The sequence below is a fragment of the Abrus precatorius genome, unplaced genomic scaffold (genome assembly GCF_003935025.1).
Source record: "Abrus precatorius isolate BTA unplaced genomic scaffold, Abrus_2018 Scaffold3, whole genome shotgun sequence".
NCBI lineage: Eukaryota > Viridiplantae > Streptophyta > Magnoliopsida > Fabales > Fabaceae > Abrus > Abrus precatorius.
This window is the reverse complement of record NW_020874373.1, coordinates 27,992,982-28,013,757: the sequence shown is the minus strand read 5'-3', so window position 1 is coordinate 28,013,757 and position 20,776 is coordinate 27,992,982. Positions and strand designations below refer to the sequence as shown.

The window sequence follows — 20,776 nt, the reverse complement described above, 5'->3', positions numbered from 1 at the left end:
AATTCATGATGCTTTCATCCTCAGGGACTTACTCAGTTCACACTATGGATAGTCGCCGAATAGTTCCCGTCCTACGGATACAATGTGTACGGTACTGAGCCTCCCAAGCAAAGGCATTAGTCAGAGGTCAAGTCAAGAGAAAAGTATATAACCTGTGGTGCACTCACGCTCATTGTTGGTGTTACCACCATACTCTTTTCCCAAGGTATTTCTTTCATATCCCTAGTATATTGCTAAACCATTCATAGTTTTCTAACATATTCACACATATCCACATTCACATTCAACATGTCATTCCACACACTTTCAACCATTTTATATTATTCAATATCTATCAATGACATGTCTAAGCAATTCAACCACATTACAACCAACTATTTCACCACACATCACACATAATATCAATTACACTACATTTCACAAAAAGTTTCCATTACAATCTAATCATGATTAACCATTCCATCACACACTACACCCAACTATTATCATATCATGTTTCACATGAAATTTTCATCAAACATACACTTTTTCTACCTTTTATCTCAATCACATTGCTACACATACAAAATAAAAGAATTTTAACAAAATGAGATAGGGTAGAGTCCCCTCCTTACCTCAAATCGAAGACCCACAACACCAATTAACAAAGAAAGTGCTCCCCACACGAATTTTGTCTTAAACATATGGAAGAATTCCATGAGAACCCTAAACCTTAAACCGAGAAAACGGAGAATAGGGACGAAAACTGAAACTCTAGCCCTTAAAACTCACCTCCAAATGCTCCAAACACGAGTTCAATCTTCAATCTAACTCACAAACATCTTTGGAGACAATTTAATCAGTGAAATAGGGTTAGAAGTCAAGAGAATTGAAGAGAGTTTGAAGAGATGGATGAGAAATGAGCTTCACAAATCCTAAACCTCTCAAATACCCTTCTGGTTGCGACACTCTCGCTATAGCAAGCCACAACAATGCCTTGTTGTAGCGAAAATTTCAAAGAAAACTGCACTTTAATTTCTGCAGAATCTCGTTAACGAGACCCTCTCGTTACAGCAAGACTGTAACCTAGAAATGCACGTCGTTCGCCCACGGCCTTCTTGCTATAGTGAGAATGCCCCTTGTAGCACACATTTAACCAATTCTCTCAATTAGTCAAGCCCAAACGCAATCAAACATTTTCTAATGCATAATCAACATTCACTTATTCATATGCATCCACGTTATCAACACATATACACCTATGTTCACATCATCATTCAATACTCATCATCATCATCATATAACTCAAACACAAACACGTAACAATCTACATACATTTATATTAATAAATTAAAAATATTATTATTATTATTACAAATTTTGAAGCGTTAACTATATTTCATAAAATTAATTAAACATATAAAATTTAAATTATTAAATTAACCATAACTAAATAAAAAATATGAATCACACAATAAAAAAAATCAATTTCAAACTCTCACTCTTTTAATTTTAGTCTATTAAAAATCTTTATTAAAATTATTTAAATTCTAAATTTTTTAAAACTCAATATTTAAGCAACTCATTTTAATTCATAAAATAGTAAATTTAAAAAAAAATTATTCACTTAAAATATCTTATTCTTAAGCTATCATTTTCTCCTTCTTATTAATAATTTCTTTCCTTCATAATAATGAGATGCTTTATGAATTTTGAGATATTTTATTTTTTATTCTATTTTGATTTATTGTTAATAGATTTAGATTTATTTATTCATGATTACTCTTAATATTTTTTAGTTATTTGACCAACAATTAAATTAATATTGAAAATTCCAATTGAACTAAACATAATATATATATATATATATATGATCATAATTATGACTATTCCATATTAATTAAAAAGAGAGAGGGAAGAGATAAAATGAGTTACCCTAACTAATCTAACCCTAACTCACATAGATTAAGATTAACCTATGTGTTAATTACCTTTAAAAAATTATAATAATCTATTAAAAATATTTATGTTTTATATAATATAATTTTATTATAAAATAATATATAAATAAATTTTCTTAAAGATAGATAAAGTACGAATAAATTTGTTTAATATTAAATATTTAGAATAAATTATTGTTACTAATTAGTATTAAATAAAATATAATAATTTATTATCAAATTAAGTTAGATATTTATCTAGTTCTTTTTCTGTATCATTAATGATTATTAAATTATAATAAAATTTTTATTTATATAATTTTATAAATAATTTTTTAATATATTATTTTATATTCTATTTTAGTATTAATCATAAAAAATTTTACATTTTAATATTTTTTATATTATTATTTTTATCCATTTATTTTTATAAAATTATTTTAGAAACATCACATATTTAATAAATACTTTTAACGTCATAAAACTAACAACAAAAAATAATACAAGCTAAATTTATTAATTCATTTATTATCAAAATACTTGAAATAATTTATTTAAATAAAATTTAATATTTTAAAAAATAAATGTAACATTATCATTATAAAAAATGTATATATGATACTTAACATTATAAAATTTATAAATGCAGAAAGTAACTTATGAACTTAATAAAAATTAATGAATATTTATAAATTTAAATTTTGGCTCATTTTAATTTAATAAAATTTATTCTTTAAATATATTTTCTATATTTAAAATATTTTTAATTAATTTTAAATAAAAATTTAAGAAAAATAATAAATAAACAGATGTATCTTTTACTAAAAATAACAGCATAATATTTATTAATTATTCTTAAAAAAAATTACTAACTTACCTCTAATCCTAATTCTATCTTACCTTTTTTTATATATGTTAAGACGGATAAAGTAAATTCATCGTGTATAAGGTTTTAAAAAAATGGAACTGTGCAGTGAATTATGTAGAATAAGCTATAAATTATAACCTATTAATATTATTTGTTTCATAGCAATTTGAGAATTTAATCTCAACGTATGCAATTTGCTCATGAAAACTTAATGATTTAGACAAAGCGTATTGGATTAATCATACCTAAATATAATTTTTTTTAAAACTAACTTTTTTTTTTTTTTTGCTATATTAAAACCAACTATTTTAAAATTTAAAACAAATGCACCTTTAACAAGCTGTAAAATGGAAGAAAAATTAAATATTACAAAACCTTATGACAACCGTACATAGTATGCTTTTGAAATTTTCTTTAAGATATTTTATACCTCAGTCCTTTTTATAAAAAACATATCAGGATTAAGGAAAGCAATTAATTTTGTTATGTTTTTCATAAATATAAATTTTATTTTAAAAATACTTATAACATTAAATAATATAGTTATTAATTTATATATTTAATGATACTAATAAAAGAAAAATATAAAAAAAATTAGTAATTAATACATCTTAAATCTATTATTTATTTCTTTTTATAAAGATTAAGAAAATACTTCATTTTATTTTTTATAAAAAGGACCAGAGCGAGTATTTAAAAATTTTGCATTAATGAAAAGTTTATTTGTATAACCTCTTGTATACACTTTTTCTCTTTATGCAATAAAAGAGAGAAGTATAATAATTTAAACAGGGATAGTGTAAACAAAAGTGTAAGAAGAGGTATGCCCGTATCATGTATAGCACACTTTAAGCTCATACAGACAAGATTAAAATAAAACATAATTTTTGTCTGTAATTCAATAAGATGATATTGGATATCATCAACTTCAACTTCATGTAGAGTTGGGATTCAACTTCTTGAAAGTGAACCGATGTATAAAGTAAAAAAGAAGAGTTTATCCACGATTAATTTTAATTAAATTATTTTTAAATTTTAACTATCTTTAAATCAATAGGAAATAAATTCTTAGTTTTTCACTTTATAATTTGTTCACATTAGAAGTGTCAAATGTATCTGGGAGAGAAATTCTCTCGTCTTCAATTCTTTGCAAGGTAGCAAGGATCAACTTTTAAGTTGAGAAAATACACCAATTTAGGTACCATTTCCCTTGAAACATTTTTTATATTGATACACATCCAAGGTATAAATCCAACATTGCCTTCCCCATAGCAACTGGAATAACCTTAGGTAGAAAAAGCATTATACATATCCATGTCTAAGAGCAAATCATCCCAATCCCATTGGCTGCTACTACCCTGTCCATTTATCATTGTTTCAAATCCTTCTACATGAAAGTCCATTGGCAACTCACCAACAATGCCCTGTTGGTCCAAGCATGCATATATGTTGTCTTGCTGTAATTCAAGCATATGGTTGTGTCCATCAGCTTCAAATGTTAGTGAGGAAACACCACTCTCTTGTTGAACTCCTTGGTCAGTTGGAGACTCACCTTGCTGGCTCTTTCTCTTCACTGAGCTTGAACCAATGTTTCTAGTCTGAGGCCTTATCACTTGAACATCTCTTGTTATTTGTCTATCATCAGCTTCTAGAGCATTTAGCTTTTTACTCAGATGACAATTCCAATAGTTTTTCACATCATTAGCTGTTCTTCCTGGTAGCCTTCCAGCAATCAGTGACCACCTGAAAAAAGAGTAGCAACTATCTCAAAATCCATTTTTCATGTCCCTTTTATGATTAATATCTTACTTACTGTTATACCAATATATGCTAACATACAAGAACAAATAAAAGCATTATTAAAGTGTCCTCGCAAAGTACATAATGTTGTTATCAATATTTCACTCCTAGTGGGTTGTAGTACACATGGAAAAATACCAAAAGAATGACTACAACATCTATGTTGACCTGTTGCCTAATAATTTGTGGAGTTTGATTATCATTTCCACTTCTTCCTGCGCAAAATTTCCTCTCTTGATATTAGGACGGAGATAGTTCAGCCATCTGAGTCTACAACTCTTTCGGCACCTGTTCAAACCTTCAAGAGATAAACATTGGAAGAAGATTTAACCGATGAAAAATATTATAAATAGAAGTATTAAGTTTTTGGAAATTTTACTAGAACAAAATCATAGTCACGGCACACACTTCAATAAATCTAGTTATTCTTGTGGTTGGTTGTTGGAAGTCCATAAGAGAGTAAATATTCTTCTCAGTTTTTGCTTTGGTTTGATGTCACTTAAATAACAGGTCACATCCAATTGCTTAGCTTGAACATATCATTTCACCATTAGTAAATGATCCACTTTTAATTTACCACTAAATGGTATAGGCTGGAGCATTCCTTTACATAATACAATTGGTAAACTATCAAGAAAAGAATTATATGGAATTAAGATTACCAGCCAACAAAGGAACACGATGCCACTTTCCTTCTCCATATTGTTGTATGCATTTCTTGAGCAAGTGATCTTCTTCTTCTGTCCATGCAACACCGCCCATCTCTTCTCAGACTCTAAGACCTGTACTTCTCTCACTCTCTTAGACTACTAGCAACTTATTTTATATATATGTTTGTGTATATAAATAATCACTTTGTTTCTTGATGTACACTGTACCAAACAAGCCAGCAAGGCAGTAACAATATGCATTTTAGTGCCTCAAAATCATAGTAAATGGTCCACTGGTCTTTTTAGAACTCAGAGGCCAAGCTCTATGTTTTTAAATAGACATCATAAGTATGTGATGGTGGTCCTGAACATTCAAAAATTAAGACCTGTACTCACAACAGAAGCTTATCTAATTCCTATTCAAAGCCAAACCCAATTCATCTATATGTTTATGTAATTTGTCATCTCATTTGGATTAGGAAAATCTTATAACAACAAAAATAACAACTATGGAGTGTTATCTTAGTAAGTGAAGTTAACTACATCAATCAAAAGCACTTAAAACCAAATTCAAAATTAACAAAGGTCATTTTCAATGGCCTATCCTAAGGTTTTTTCTTATGCTTTCATCTATACTTTTGTTAAGAGTGGTGAAGTTGAAATCTATGATTGATAACAAAGCACGTAACTTTGTACTACATAACACATAGCATTGCACAAAACAAAAGTGAACTAACTATCCATCAATAAGTTTTGGATAGCCTATATTTAAGGCTTGGCAGCCTCAAGTAGGTTGCTTGGGCAGATCTATGCATGCGGTCCATAGATGCATAGATTCCAAGATGAAGACAAAGGCTTATTAGAGAAGGACTAGTTCAAATCAAGCTGGTCCTTGAATCTTGTTTTTTGTTGTTGTGTGATGTTGATGCTGAAGTGGGTTTCATCAATGGGTCCTATCTCCCTTTGCTTTGAGATAATGCACATGGTTGCACAGATTTTTGCAGCATATACACTATAACGAGAAAGGCATACAAAAAAATGTGATTGAGAAGCATAGGAGATTGATAATTTATTACCTTTATCCGCTTAATATTACTCTCCTTTTCTCCTTTAAGCATTTCCAGTCTCTTTTATACAAGAGAAGAACAATGGGGTTAACGAAAATTACTAAGAGTTGTTTGCTTTTGTTTTAATTTTTAATTTTTAAAAATTATATTTTATAATAACTTTAAAAAAAGGTATATGTATGGATAATATTTGTCCATTTATACTTTTTTTATTCAAAGTTACCAGAAAAATTTAAAGAATTACTTAATTTACTTCTTCTAATGAATGATGAAATAGAAATTTATTATATCGTATTTCTAATCCTTTCATTTAATTTATTAATATACACAAATTAATATACGCACACCTTTAAGCGAGTAAAAAATATTATCAAAATTATTTTATGGGTAATTATTATATATAATAATATATAATCAAATATTATATTCTTGACCCATATTTTTACCAAATTATACTCCTTTTAATATCTTTTATAAAAAATAATCATTAGTATTTTTAAATGTATTAGTTGCTGAATTAATTTTTATATTTTTATTTATTATAAGATTTATATTATTAAAATACACGTACATTGTCCATGTAAAAAGATATATTTATTCATTTAATATATGAGTGGCTAATTTTATTATTGTATATTATGAATATTTTTTTTATTATGGTATAAATTTATTATATAATTATTATTTTTAATTAATTTTAATAAATTAGTTATTTATTTTTTATAAAAAAGAAAAATATAATAGTCTAACTAGTTTTAAATCAATATTCAACAAAAAAACATTGAAAAATTCAGGTATACAAGCCTTAACTTGTCCTACCAACCCATCTTAGTTTGATGGTAGTTTTGACAAATTCATATTTATTAGACCTAATATATTTTTTAAACAATGTTTGAGTTATACTTTAAGTTATGATAATAAATTTTTTATTATCATAGGAGCATCTAAATTGGACATGATATGGATTCGTTGCTAATTTTAAGATAACTGTACATGTAAGAATATATGAGAACATGAAAGGAAGATGAATAAAGAAGAAGAAATATAGTTAAATCTCACACTCATGCCTTGGCTTTAGATAAATTTATTGGCAAAGAGAATATCAAAACTAAAATCCCAGCATAAAGAGAGGATAACGTAGTCTCCTAATACAGAACAAATAAACACCCAATGACTTGAAAAAGTGGAAGACACCTTTAGCATGTCCCAACCTCTAATTATTTTTAAGCTTCTATTCTTCCCCTAATGAGGCCAATCTCCCAAATCCTTTAGAAAGGCATTACATAAAATGAAAACAAACAAAAGAAGAAAATAAAATAAAACAGTGATAGTGTGCCTTAAAACAGTTCTTAAAATAATGAAATCACTTGGAACAAATGAATTTTAGAATTAGCATATGTCACCTTTGTCACTTCAACTTTTCAACCGCCTTGAAATCCTTCCTAGACACACACGAATGTCATCTTCCTTTTTCCCTTTCCAGTTGCCATGAAGTATAAGGTTATCTAATCCAACAACCATGTCTTCAATAAAAGACAATTTAGCATTGCCTTTGTCTTTTTTTGAGACCTAATTGCCTAACCTCAAGTTTGGAAACAGTCTCACTAGGTTGTTTAAATATCTATCTATCCATAGGTCAGTCCATAAATTAAACAAGGAATTCAAGTCTCTAGCATCATATTTAGTCCACTCGTTTTAAATTTTCACAAAACAATCACATACAACTATTGTTATAAAGTGGTCGAGTGCCTAGAAATACACACTCAATATTTTAACATTTGATTTGAGTGTCTTTACCAAATATTTTATACAATTATAACCTAATTGCTTTTAAATTTGTATACAGTGTTTAATATAAATACTAAAACCAAGTGTTAAAATAACATTACTCATATTTTATTATTTTATTGCCATGCTACGGTATCTTTTGTGCATTTCGGTTTTCTCAGCCATCTCTAAATATCAGCTCTTGAAAGCATGTAATACCACTTTCTATTTCATTTCTCTGATTTACAATGAATGGATTGACATTTTATTATTATCAATAATAAAAGAAGAATGATAGTACAATACTTTTTAATACATTATTGTTTATATACTACTTGTTACTAAATAAAATTTATGCAAGATTCAGATAGAGTCACTTGAAATTCACCTAACAGTATGTTAAATAAAATGTATCATAAATTTTTTATAATAAAATATGGTCTTCAGGTCTATATTAGTTCCCCTTCTCTGAAAGACAATTTGTATTTTATTTTTTTCGTTCAATCTGAATTGTAAGAATATTTTTCAATGTGCCAGGCCTCCTATCCCAGTAGCATCATTAGATCATGCCTAACTGAACCAAATGGAATTTCCCTCCGCTAAATTGATTTTTGTTTTTTTTTTTTTATCATTTTTCATTGTGTGGTCCGAGTCTCTCATTTTTTTTAGGTTCAACGTCCTCTCTTTTTTTTTGTTTCGGTTCTAAAAAGTCTCCATTTTTTAAATTAGATTTATTAGTGATAGAAATGAAAATAAGTTAGATTTTATATAAATAGGTTTATTCTTATTATATATAATAAGATTTTTTATTAAATTTAATTTAGTTTTTTTAAAAATTTAATTTAACTTATTAACATTTTTAATGACTTATTTTATATTGAGACATTTAACAAGCTATTAATTTTTTTTACAAATAAGCTATCAAACTATCTAAATAAGTATATTTGTATAAATGTCATAAAGCTTGTATCTAACCAAATTATAAAAAAATAGTTTAACACATTAAATATTTATAATAAAATTACATATTTAATTTAAATAAATAAATCATTAAAATATGACAAATGCAAATACAAATCAATATTGTATGTATTAGACATATCAAGCAATCATAACGTAAAATATTATAGCAAGAAACTCTTTTCTCATAAGATATGTAATATAAACACTCTTTAATTCAAACAAAAAGAACTGAAATTTTTAATTTAATTTTTTTTAAATTTAAATTATTTAATATTATATATTATAATTTTTATATAAAATTATTTAATATATTATTATAAATTTTAAGACTCATAAATAAGTTATTCTATCTGACCTAATAAACTTTTTTATGCTTAAGTCTGATTTATTTAATTACTTAAACTTTTTAATGCTAAATTAAATTTATTATTTAAATATATTAAGTTAGACTATACTTGAAAAAGGTTAAGCTTTAGATCTTTATTAGATAATTTAACTTATTTTAGTTAGAAGTGAATTTAATTTAAAAGTATAAAAAAATAAGTTTAAATTTGAGTGACTTGTTTTCGTAAAAAAAATTCATAATTTATATTTATAATTCTCTTGTTTATATATATTTTATTTTTTTTTAAATCAATGTGAGACTTTTATTTTATTTTATTTTTGTTTTATTATGGGACTTTAATTATCAATCAAGTTTAAGGTGACTTTCTGTGAAGGACCCAAAATGAGATTTCTTATGATTGGGCTGCTAAACTCTCATATGAAATGTTGTTGGATGATTCAATCAATTATTGGCCCAATTTGCTGTCAGATCTTTATTGGGGCTACTCGGCTCCTACCTTTCATTATCTTGTTGTGCTATAAGATCTAAGCTAAATTGGTATGTGTTTTTTTATATATTGGTTTAATTCTTAGAAAGCCTCCAATAAACAAACGCAAAAGACATTTGACCCAAAGAAAAGGATGGCAACAAAAGCAACACATTGTGGGTTTGGTAGGAAGTTGAGCAAACGTTGAATACGTGCCGGCCTTGCCTCTTTGCCTTGGACTCTTTTATTCATTTTCCTTCCTTTTTGTCGTTCAGCTTCATCCTTTGCCCACTAATAACACCCTTTCAACTCAATGCACTCCCAATCGCTTCTCTTTGTTTACTTGTTACACCAAACTTATAACCTTGTGTTAATGTTTTCACATTTTTGGCACTTTATTCTGGGTGATGCCAATAAATTAATGCAAAAATCAACAATTAGGTCAACTGTATTTCGAGGCGCATAGCTAATTAGTACACAAGTCAATCTGGATAACATTAGAAAATTTTCTAATGAGAAATGTTCATGCTCACACTTTGGTTCTCACTTTAACACTTGGGTCACATAGCTACATATGGCGGCTTGCATGAAGGATAGTTAGATTTTATTTTTACACATTTACACAAGGGTTATTGCCAATTAAAGGTTCATTTAGATAGAACATTTTTTTTTTCTAAAAAATCCCGAATTTGAGTCTTGTATATGTAAAAAAAATTCTGAATTATGTTGTAAATATTCTTAACTACAAACAGATTATCTTTTAAAAAATACAAATAATGTTAGGCAAAAACAATTTTCAAATTTTTGCCTAGTGTTCAAACTCCAAAGCCTAAACCCCAGCAAACAAATTCAAAGATGTGGGTAAAGTAAACTGAACAGCGAGTGTGACTGTGTTACCAAATAAAGGCAAAAGAATTGGTATGATGCAACGTACCCCACTACTAGGCTGTAAATTGCAGCATCCCTAGGGAATGAGGGTGCACCTCTAGAATGGGAATCCTATGCCTACTTTCTTTCATAAGGTCAAGGGCAGGCTAATAACATAGAGATCCTGCACTTGCAGCAGATTTCTACTGTTAAGAGCACTGTTTCTTAAAACAGAATGATCCCAAAGAATCAGACTCGTTTCAACCGTTGATGCCATACAAAGTGTAATCTGAGTGTGTTGTGTCCTCTGTGCCATTTCTTTTGGCTTTTCCTATAAACCATGTGTACATGACTGCAACTGGGTTTATTGCTGCATCTAAATTTGACTTCCACCCTTCATATATTCCCAGAAAACAAAAATAAATTTTCAAGTAGGAGATGCTAAAGCTTCACCATTGTCACCTTTATATGGTACTTCTTGCTTCTTTTTGTATTTTTTTTCAAATTAGTGTATGGAACTTCATGAAATTGTGGGTATATGCTATTCTACTTTTTGAGAAATGTTTAGTACATTGTATAGAATATTAGTTCTTGTGCAGAGACGACTTGAAGGGAATTTGTATTTGTTTTTTTAAGGATAATGTTATATTGCGCAAATCATAAAATAAATCTAATGATTCAGATTATGCGATAAACTTTTGCCAATTGTTTCTCTCCCGTGACATTATTAAATCATGAAACATGATGTGATTTATACTGCCAAAATCATTCCACCATTATTTTTATTTTTATTTTTATTGTAATGACTACTCAAATATTTGAATCTCTGTATTCCTCAATTAACCAAATTACCACAATTAAATGACACCCTAATGACTCGTAAAAAGGAAGAAAAATATATCCAGGTTCCGATTTGAAGTTCCGAAAGAATAGTAACATTCTTCTCATTACCTGATTCACTCAAACCTTAACCTGTCAATGTAACACATTATCATTTCTTTCAAGTGATTTTGCAACTTTATATACATTACATATCTTCATGTCTTAGGCAAAACTTTACCGTATGTTCTTTGGTACCATTTATATTGGGAAAGCATATGCAATTATATGATGGACAATTAATAGATACCTCTACGTGCATCCCACAATACAAAATATCCATTGAATCCAGCTCGACAACCAAACTATAGATCATTTAATTTATATTACGTTTAAGCATATTCCAAATCCTTCAAATTATTATTTATAAATAAGTTAGGTAACATTTTGCAGAAAAAATAATCACAAAAACATAACCTACATAACGCATTGACTAGATTAGATACTAATATGCATCTGTTTAAATTAGCACTTTTTAGCTTAATATACCGTTGAATTTTAATCGTAATGCGAGAATCTCTCCTCCCAATGTGAAAATTGGTTTTTACATTTTTTTAAAATAGCCTTAACCATTTACTTTTGGTTGCTTGTAATTAGGATGTTCCTCTGCAATCTACACCTTTTTTGGTTTATATCATTTGCAAAGCTTTGCTCATCTAGGAGATATCATTCAATAACTAATAAAAGCAATGACTCTAGAAATTTTCAGATTCTGAAAACGAGATTAAACCATCACAATTCACAAAAATAAAGTTGAAACAAGAAAACACTGCAGAAGCATTTATAAATTTAAATTTAAAAATATTATTTTATTAATGATAAATAATAAAACTAAAGTCTCATATTAGTCCTCAAAATTATATAAGTTAGACATTTTAGTCTTTCGTATTTTAAAATTTACCGTCTATGAGAATTACATTTATCTATTAGTTTAGTCCTTTTAATCATTTACTAATATTTTATTAATGATAAATTATAAAACTAAACTTTCGTATTGGTCCTCAAAATTATATGATTTAGGCATTTTTTGTCTCTTATATTTTAAAATTTATGGTCCATGAAAATCATCTTACTCTATTAGTTTAATTATCTATTACCACTGAATAGTGATAGAACGTTGAGTTGTTATGTAGCCAAAATAATATTTTCTACAACATTTCTTATGTAATGATGGTGATATTCAAGTGAGAATAGAAAAAATTAATTGTTTTCTTGTCTTGATTTTATTTTATTTCAACAAAGAATAAGTCTCTTTTGATTAATTGGCTATCAAGGTAGAGAGACCTTGGTACTTATGGTACTAAAACACCAAGAAGAAAAACAATTGCTTCCAATATTTAAATAGAAGTTCAGGGTCAAGATTGGAGATAAAAAAAAATATAAACAATTATATATATAACTTAACCTAATAATTCAACATTCTGTTACGGTAAATACTTATATTTGACTCGTATAAAAAAATTAATTTTACAATAAAATTATAATATAATTTCTTTTTATCTAAACAATAAATGTTCAAGCCGGATAAAAATTCTGAAAGCGTCAAAGCGTTTAAATTTAATTTAATTAATAAAATATTATTTTAACAGTATTCATAAATATTTCACTGCCAACTAATGCTTTCGAAGGAGTTAAAAAATTATCGACATGATGCCTTTTTAAGAAAGATATTCAAATATGATATTAAGTATTCAAATAATCTAATTTGAACTAAATATTAACAGTGAAATCACAGTTTCAAAAATTGAGTCGGTTGATTTGACGAGGAAATTGATTATCACCGCTTCAAAATGTTTTTCTACCAGAACTTATTTAAAATTATTTTTTTATTATTTCTATTATTTTAATTAAACAATAAAATAAACTATATAAAATTTATTTTAAAAATGTAACAATAAACATTCATGAAATTGAGACATTAAAAATCACTCAAATACTATTCAAATTAGTCACAGACCAGCCGTACAAAGAAAAATTGGGCAAGAATAACCCCCAAAAATTAATTTGAAAAGATCCATTAAAAATGAATTAATAATTATTTTTTAATATTTTAATTATAAAATATTTTTAAAATAAATAAATATTCATTTATAAAATTTATTTATATATCATTGATATTTAGCAATTTATTACAATTTTTATTGTATAAAAAATGTAATATTATTTATAAATTAATTTTAATTAAATTTTATTTCGTTATAATTTATTAACTTGTCGTCAAATATATTATTTAATATTAAAATTACATTTAATTAGTATTAACTTAATTCTACCTTAAAATGGTAATGATTATAAATCAATTCCTTCACCAATTCAACAATTTGTATAATTTTAAAAATAGTGTAAAACTCACCGTCATGTATAAATCTCTGCATTATGATGAAAAAGACAATTGCTTTTTTATATTCAAGTTTATTGTTAAAAAATAGAAAGATTAACTTACACTTTTTTATTTAGAAAAAATAATTTTTTTGTACATATAGGAAATAAAAAAAATTAAATACATTAATTAATAAATTTTTTATACCTTATTTATTTTAATTTATATTAATTTAATATCTATTTTTATCCATAAAAACAAATACATTAATTTAATATCTATTTTTATACCTTATTTAATTTAATATTTGCTCTGGTGAAAAACGAAAATGAAGAGGGAAGTTGAAGCGTGAAATGCAGACTTTTTGTGAGGGGAAGATTTTGCAAATCATAAAGATACAACTGAGCATTCCAACGAAGCCTAGGGAGCGTAGATGCAGAGCACCAAAAGAGGGAAAAGGATGAAATAAAAAAGAAAAAGGGGAAAAGGAATAAAGGAAGGTATGGATTGGTGTGGTGTTAATGCTAAGTATGTGTCTTTCAAATGCAAATGCAAACGCAAATGCAATAACCACCATCTTCCCTTTTCTAACCAATGTATATAGTTGGGTTGGCCATGCATTTCTATGGGAAAGAAGAGAGAACAATGCCCCATTCACCCTTATAGATAGCTACGTTTCCTCAAAAGTCTTCAAAACCAGCCATTTGTGAGTTCCAAGATCCATTTTTATGCGTTTCTAAAGCAAAACCCCACAAACCTTACACGTATTAAAGCGTCCTTATGCCCCACTCCAACCCGCGCTTGCACCGAAGCTTCCCTCCCAAGCAATGCCTACATAATCCAAACCATATTTAACTCTCATCTTCCACCCATCCCCACCTTCTAAATTGCTTTCTTCCACTACTTTTTTTCTGAATTTTTTTTTTAACTCAAATACGTTTTTCATCTCAGTGATATTTTTCATTTTTTTAAAATATTATTTTTACAAATTCAACACTTTTTCTAATGATAACATAATTAAGATTATCACAAATCAATTTTCTGTATCGCATGTTAATTCATTTTTAAATTTATACTAACATAAGGGACAACAAAATAATCTATTCATTAGAGCCCCAATTCGTTCGGCAATTTTATTAAAGGGTAAATACGACACTAGATAAAAAATCTCATAATTGTTTAATACATGTTAAGTAGCAGACTGCGAATTTTGTAAACCACCTATGACTAACTTTGAAAAATTTACAAATTAACATATTTATAATAAAATTTATTAATATTTATTTCTTAATTTTTACTTTAAAGACTAAAATTAACATTTTCAACGAATTATTTGTAAATATCTTGACTAAACTTCCAATTAACGGACCTTTATTTTCATTCTATTTCTAAATAAAGACATAATAGAGTAATTAGTGGTATAAAAAGAATGTTGAAAATTGATGTAAATTGGCAAATATATAATATAACTGTACTTGTTAGGAATAGATATATCCTCCACCTCCAGCGGCAACCACTCCTAGGGGAACGCAAAAGCTACTTTTAATTGTATTGAAAATGCAAGCGTGTCTTCAGTAAGATACACCTTACGACGAACCCATTTTACAAGTTATAATTAATTTCATCAACACAGTTGTCAATAACTCATTATTTTTTGACCTTGCCAGCAATAAGTGCTTGATTCAGAATTCCTTACCAAAAATAAAAACTTATAATTGGAAGAGGTAAAAATTAAGCAGCAAATCGAGGTACACATCATTATCAACAAATCAAGACGAGGTAATGAAAATTCCTTCATTATTATTTATAGTAATGAGGGTGGACAGGTTCGAATCAGATTTTACTGACAAGTATTCCCCAAAATGATTCCACTCTGATTCAACAATTGGAAGGAGCTGTAATCCCTCTGCAAATACGATCCAGCCCCTTCCGGAAATTGCTACATTGCCTTCCCAAACTTCATTTCTTATTACCCTAATAAAAAAAGAGTAAAAATTTGACCCATCCACCGTTTTTGTCTTTCCTTGTGGCTTTCGAAGCCCATTAAAAAGAACAAAAGTAACTGATAGCACTGCAAATTCAGCTCTGCTCCTGCAGAGCAAGCTTTTTCCAGAGGCTCCTAATATTATTTTTAACCTCTATCACTGTGACCAAACCCAAAACCCAAAAGAAAAAAACATAATTTTTCTCCCAATTGCCAACAACAAAAACCTATTTCTCCTTCTATAAACCTATTCTACTTGCATTTCTATTTCTACCCCTCCAAACTCCTACCCCTTTTCCAAAAATACCCTCCCCAAAAAACCATTAAAAAAATAACAATCTATTCCCTTCCCCACCCTAGCAAAGCAAAAAGATGAAGCGATATCAGTATGTCCACTCCTGTGGCAGCCTTATCTCATGGTTCATTGCTGGCTGAGCCTTGTTGAGGTTACGCTTCTGTTGAGAAAGGACATAATTGCTCCTTAGTCTGGGAACTCCAACTGCCATATGCAAAAAGTCAAATTTCACAGCTCAATAAACGATTTCAGACTAAATTAAAAAGAAATAATAATTTCAAAGGGGCATTAGGGACATATCATATCCACCACCCTCAAATAAATAATTACCATTTTCCATGTTCGAACTGGCATTGTAACGATGCAAGTGTTGCGGCTGGCCCCCCATCATGTCATCGAGATTTAGATTTAGGGCCTGCGCCACTCTAGTTGGAACCAGCACGGTGGAACACGCTGCAAACACCAGATTATGACAACCACAAACATTAACTATTGTTTAGGTGAAAATACACTAATATTAACACCTTGGCATAACAAAATAATTAACCTTGAATAAAAATTATAACCCCACCCCCAAAACACGCAATTAAATAGCAGTTTAAACAAAATATAGCAGCCAACATTTATTACTAGCTCCAACGACTGAGAAACCTCTTAAACTGCCCCTAATAATGATGTCAACGACCACCTTGAAATCATAAATGCATCAAATCCATGAAAACGTGTACAAGGATTATGGATTTCGTGTTTTCTTACCTGGCTTCTTTCGTGGTTCAGGAGGACTATCAACTCTACGGGGCAAGAACACCCCAGTGCCAGAACACTCTCTTCTGCCAGAAGGATTGTTGAGGAAAACAGCCCTCATGCTAGACCCATACAGCTGATTCTGCTGCTGTTGCTGCTTGGCATGTTGCAGTGTAGGCCATGCAGATGCAGACAAACCCAAAGGCCTAACGCTTCTTCCAACAACACAATTAGCATCACTATTTCTCCCCCTATTGAGGGCCATTTGGGGGCTTTGCCTCTGCACATTCCACACTGAATTCTGTTGCTTTGTCATTTGTTGCTGCCTCAGCATCTGAAACTATCAAAATCACCAAAACACAACAAAACTGTTAGTGAAATGGCCTTTACACTAAAAGGATAACTTGTAGACATGAAACTAAAAGCGATGTGATGGAGCTTGTTACCTGTGCTATCTGCAATTGGTGGTGAGAAAGTGAGTGTTGGGTGAAGAGTCCCACATCGGAGCTCTTAGAGGGTAGAGGAGTGACAGGAGAGGGTTTCCTTTGAGGAACAAAGAGTCCTCCATTGTGATTGTGATGGTTGAAAACATAACCTTCTTGGCTCAACCGCATCCTCTCCACTTCCCCTGCAGCCGCATGCAGCAGATCCCAAGTAGCCCTCGCAGAAGAAAAATTGCAAACACCGTTGGGGCTTCCCTGGCTCGACCCTTTCCCACACCCACAACCACTTCCAATACTGCAAAGTGTGGATTGTGGAGAACCAGACACAAACCGACCCTGTAATAAAAATCCAACCACAAGAAAATCCAAAAACATCAAAAACCATCACACACACAAAATCAAATAAAAACTCCCACTTACAAATAAGCAAAAACAGAAGAAACCCGCCAAAAGCAAAGAAGAGAACAAAATAGCATACCAGAGCGTTGTCAGGGGACTTGACATGAACTTGAAGAGACGAACGAGCCATTCGGCGAGTCAACTCAGCTACGAGTTGGTCATCGTCGTCGCTCTCGGTCTCACTGGAGCCACCAACGAGGGAATCAACGGGAGAAGGGATTTCAGAAGAAGGGAAAAAGCCATATGGGAACTCGGAAGGGAACAAAACGGCGTCGTCGCCATTCTTTGGGTTCAAAGCCTGACACTTTGCGTCAAAGGGTGCCAGGGTGGCGTCGTCGTCAGCAAGAAACTGCGACGGCAGCCAGAACTCGCCGTCGTCCAAGTTCTCGGCCATGGAAGAGAGGAAAAAAAAAATGAAAGAGAGATATTTTGTTGGTTTGGGAAAGGAAACGAGAGTGTGAAGCGGTTTTAATGGTGGGGAGGATATGGCGTGTGTATGCAGAGGTTGAAGGGTCCCATCATTGCCGAAATGCGAAATATTGAAGACGGAAAAAGCGAGTATGTGTGTGTGACAGTTTGCGAGTGTGAAGAGAGAAGGGGTGTATTTGTAGAGACAGAGGGAGGGATGAACGGTGCCGCATTACTCACGCGGTGGACTCTCTGTGGGTCACACGCGCCAATGCCGGTAATAATTTAAATTTTAAAATTCTTTCTAAACTAGACTTAATGCAGTGCAGTGCCCTAAGATTTCCCATTATTGTAAGATATTAGTGAAAATCGGTATTAATCATTATTCATTACATAAATGTAAAATTGTGCTTAGGATAAAAAAAAAAGAAGATATGTACTACAAATGAATTTAATATTTTTAATGAAAATTTTTTAAAATATTTTTAGAAAATATTTTTAATTACGTCAACTTTTGTATTTTATTTTTTTTACAATTTATTCATCAAAAAACAGTTTAAAATGTGAAATATAACTTGTATTAATTTATTCACTTCGAGTTATTACAATATCATCAGCAATTTTATTAGTGTTACTTATAAGAAATAAATTTTAAAAAATAATATGTTTAAATTAATATCCAAAACCGTTATTAAAATTTTATTTTATTTAAATGATAAAATAAAATTATAAACATAAGTATATTTTTTCAATTATAAGTCGTGCACTTTATAAGAGTTAAAAAAAATTATGTTTTAAAATTAAATTAAAAAATTAGCCAAATTATTATTAATAGTAGTACTATTATAAAATTTTATGTAATTACCAAAAGGTAAATTTTGCTATTTTTAGTTCTTATTTGTTGGCGCCATTGAAAATACAAATAGTGTATACTTTTATGTGTGTGTCAAGTGTTTGAAGGGGATTTTCAAAAAGGGAGATAGGGAAGGCGTTGCCGCACAGCGTTTGATGAAGCAACGCATAGCTAGGTTGCCACCGTGGGTCCCCATAAAAAGAATTAGATTTTTTTTTTTTTACTATGCTTGCTATGGGACCTTCATATATAAAAGGTACTGCTAATAATATCCTTTATTCTTAAATTAATAATAAATGAATATATATTAGGTATTAGTAGGAATTTAGTTTGAATAATATTTTACATTTTATAATTACAAAATGATTTAATACAAATTATTTAAAATTCCAATTTCTGAAAAAAAACAAAAGCATGGCTCTCGTGCTAGTTCAGTTATCCTTAATATAGAGTTGACAAATAATTTGTCTAATTGAATTTGAATTAAAATTAAAATATTTTACCTCGATCTAACTAAGTTTACATGAAACTTAAACTCATAAAAATACAACATTAAAGAAAATAGTATTTTATCAGTTTTAAAATTTATTTTGTAAGTCTAAATTGAACGTAAATCTTTTTGTGTAACGTAAATTGGTCTAAAATTAATTCAATTAAACTTCATATATATTAACTTATAAAAACGTAACTAAAGTAAAATAAAAAATAAAAAATAAACTTTTGCCAGATTTAAAATTTATTTTGTGAGCTTTAAGTCAAACTTTTGTTAATAAGAAAGAATTAGTCTAAATAGCTTATTTTATCAGCTTTAATTATTAGTCATAATTTATAAAATGATATAATTAATGAAATGGTTGACAGTCAAAGGTATTTGTTATTATTGTAGTTTTTGGATTCGAATTTGAGACTTTAAATTAAGTTAAAGCAACCTTTATTAGTTAAATTTGTGTATTCTATGGTGATAAAATGTTAATTTTAGTTGTGAACATTTGATTTTTAAATTTAATTAATTATTAATTTGTGTAGTGCACAATTTTTTTTATTTTATATAATTTTTATGCATTTAAACTATTATTTAAAGATTACATTTATTTTTATACGAAAGATTAAATTTTAATAAAATAATATTATAACATTATTATATTTTGTTATCATTGATATGAATATTCTATTATATTAAATAGGAAAAATTAAAGAGCTGGAATTTTTAAAATTAAAATATATATTTTAAATTTTAAGCTAAGATTAAAATCAAAAAGTCATATTTTTAATATGGTGTGACAAGAATTAATATAATAATAGTTTTAAATTAATTTTACTCTAAAAAATATTTTTAATTTGATTTAGTGTTGTCAAAATTTAAATGAAACTAAATTTCAAATTAAAAGTCCAATCTAGAAGATATCGTGTGATGTAATAAAGATAAAAATAACTCTTGAATTAGATTATTTTTTAAATGACAAACTAAATATAAATATAAAGATAGATTTTAAATCAAATATTAAGTTATCCTCATTAGTTATTATATGTACTAAAACTGAACTTAGTATTATAGTCTAATAATCAGAAAGTAATGTAGTCTACATAATGTGTTGATAAATTTATTTTAAACATATAATATGAAATTTTTTAGGGAAAATTTATTTAATATGGGATTAAGTAAGATAAAATATAGAAATATGGCTTATTTAATATATTTACAACAATATAATTTTCCAAAAAATGCAAATAACGATTT

General features: G+C 28.5%; 1 protein-coding gene and 1 pseudogene across 1 annotated transcript; both read right to left on the bottom strand.

Moving 5' to 3' along the window:
- Positions 1–4,089: 4,089 nt before the first annotated feature.
- LOC113862790 lies at positions 4,090–6,884 on the bottom strand (annotated as a pseudogene).
- Positions 6,885–15,696: 8,812 nt separating this feature from the next.
- Positions 15,697–18,342, bottom strand: LOC113862773. Its single transcript, XM_027495966.1, has 5 exons — positions 17,857–18,342; positions 17,382–17,714; positions 16,948–17,275; positions 16,522–16,644; positions 15,697–16,395 (listed from the first exon to the last, which is right to left on the bottom strand). The coding sequence occupies exons 1-5, from the start codon at positions 18,169–18,171 to the stop codon at positions 16,280–16,282; spliced, it is 1,215 nt and encodes a 404-aa protein (XP_027351767.1). The 5' UTR covers positions 18,172–18,342; the 3' UTR covers positions 15,697–16,279.
- Positions 18,343–20,776: the final 2,434 nt, after the last annotated feature.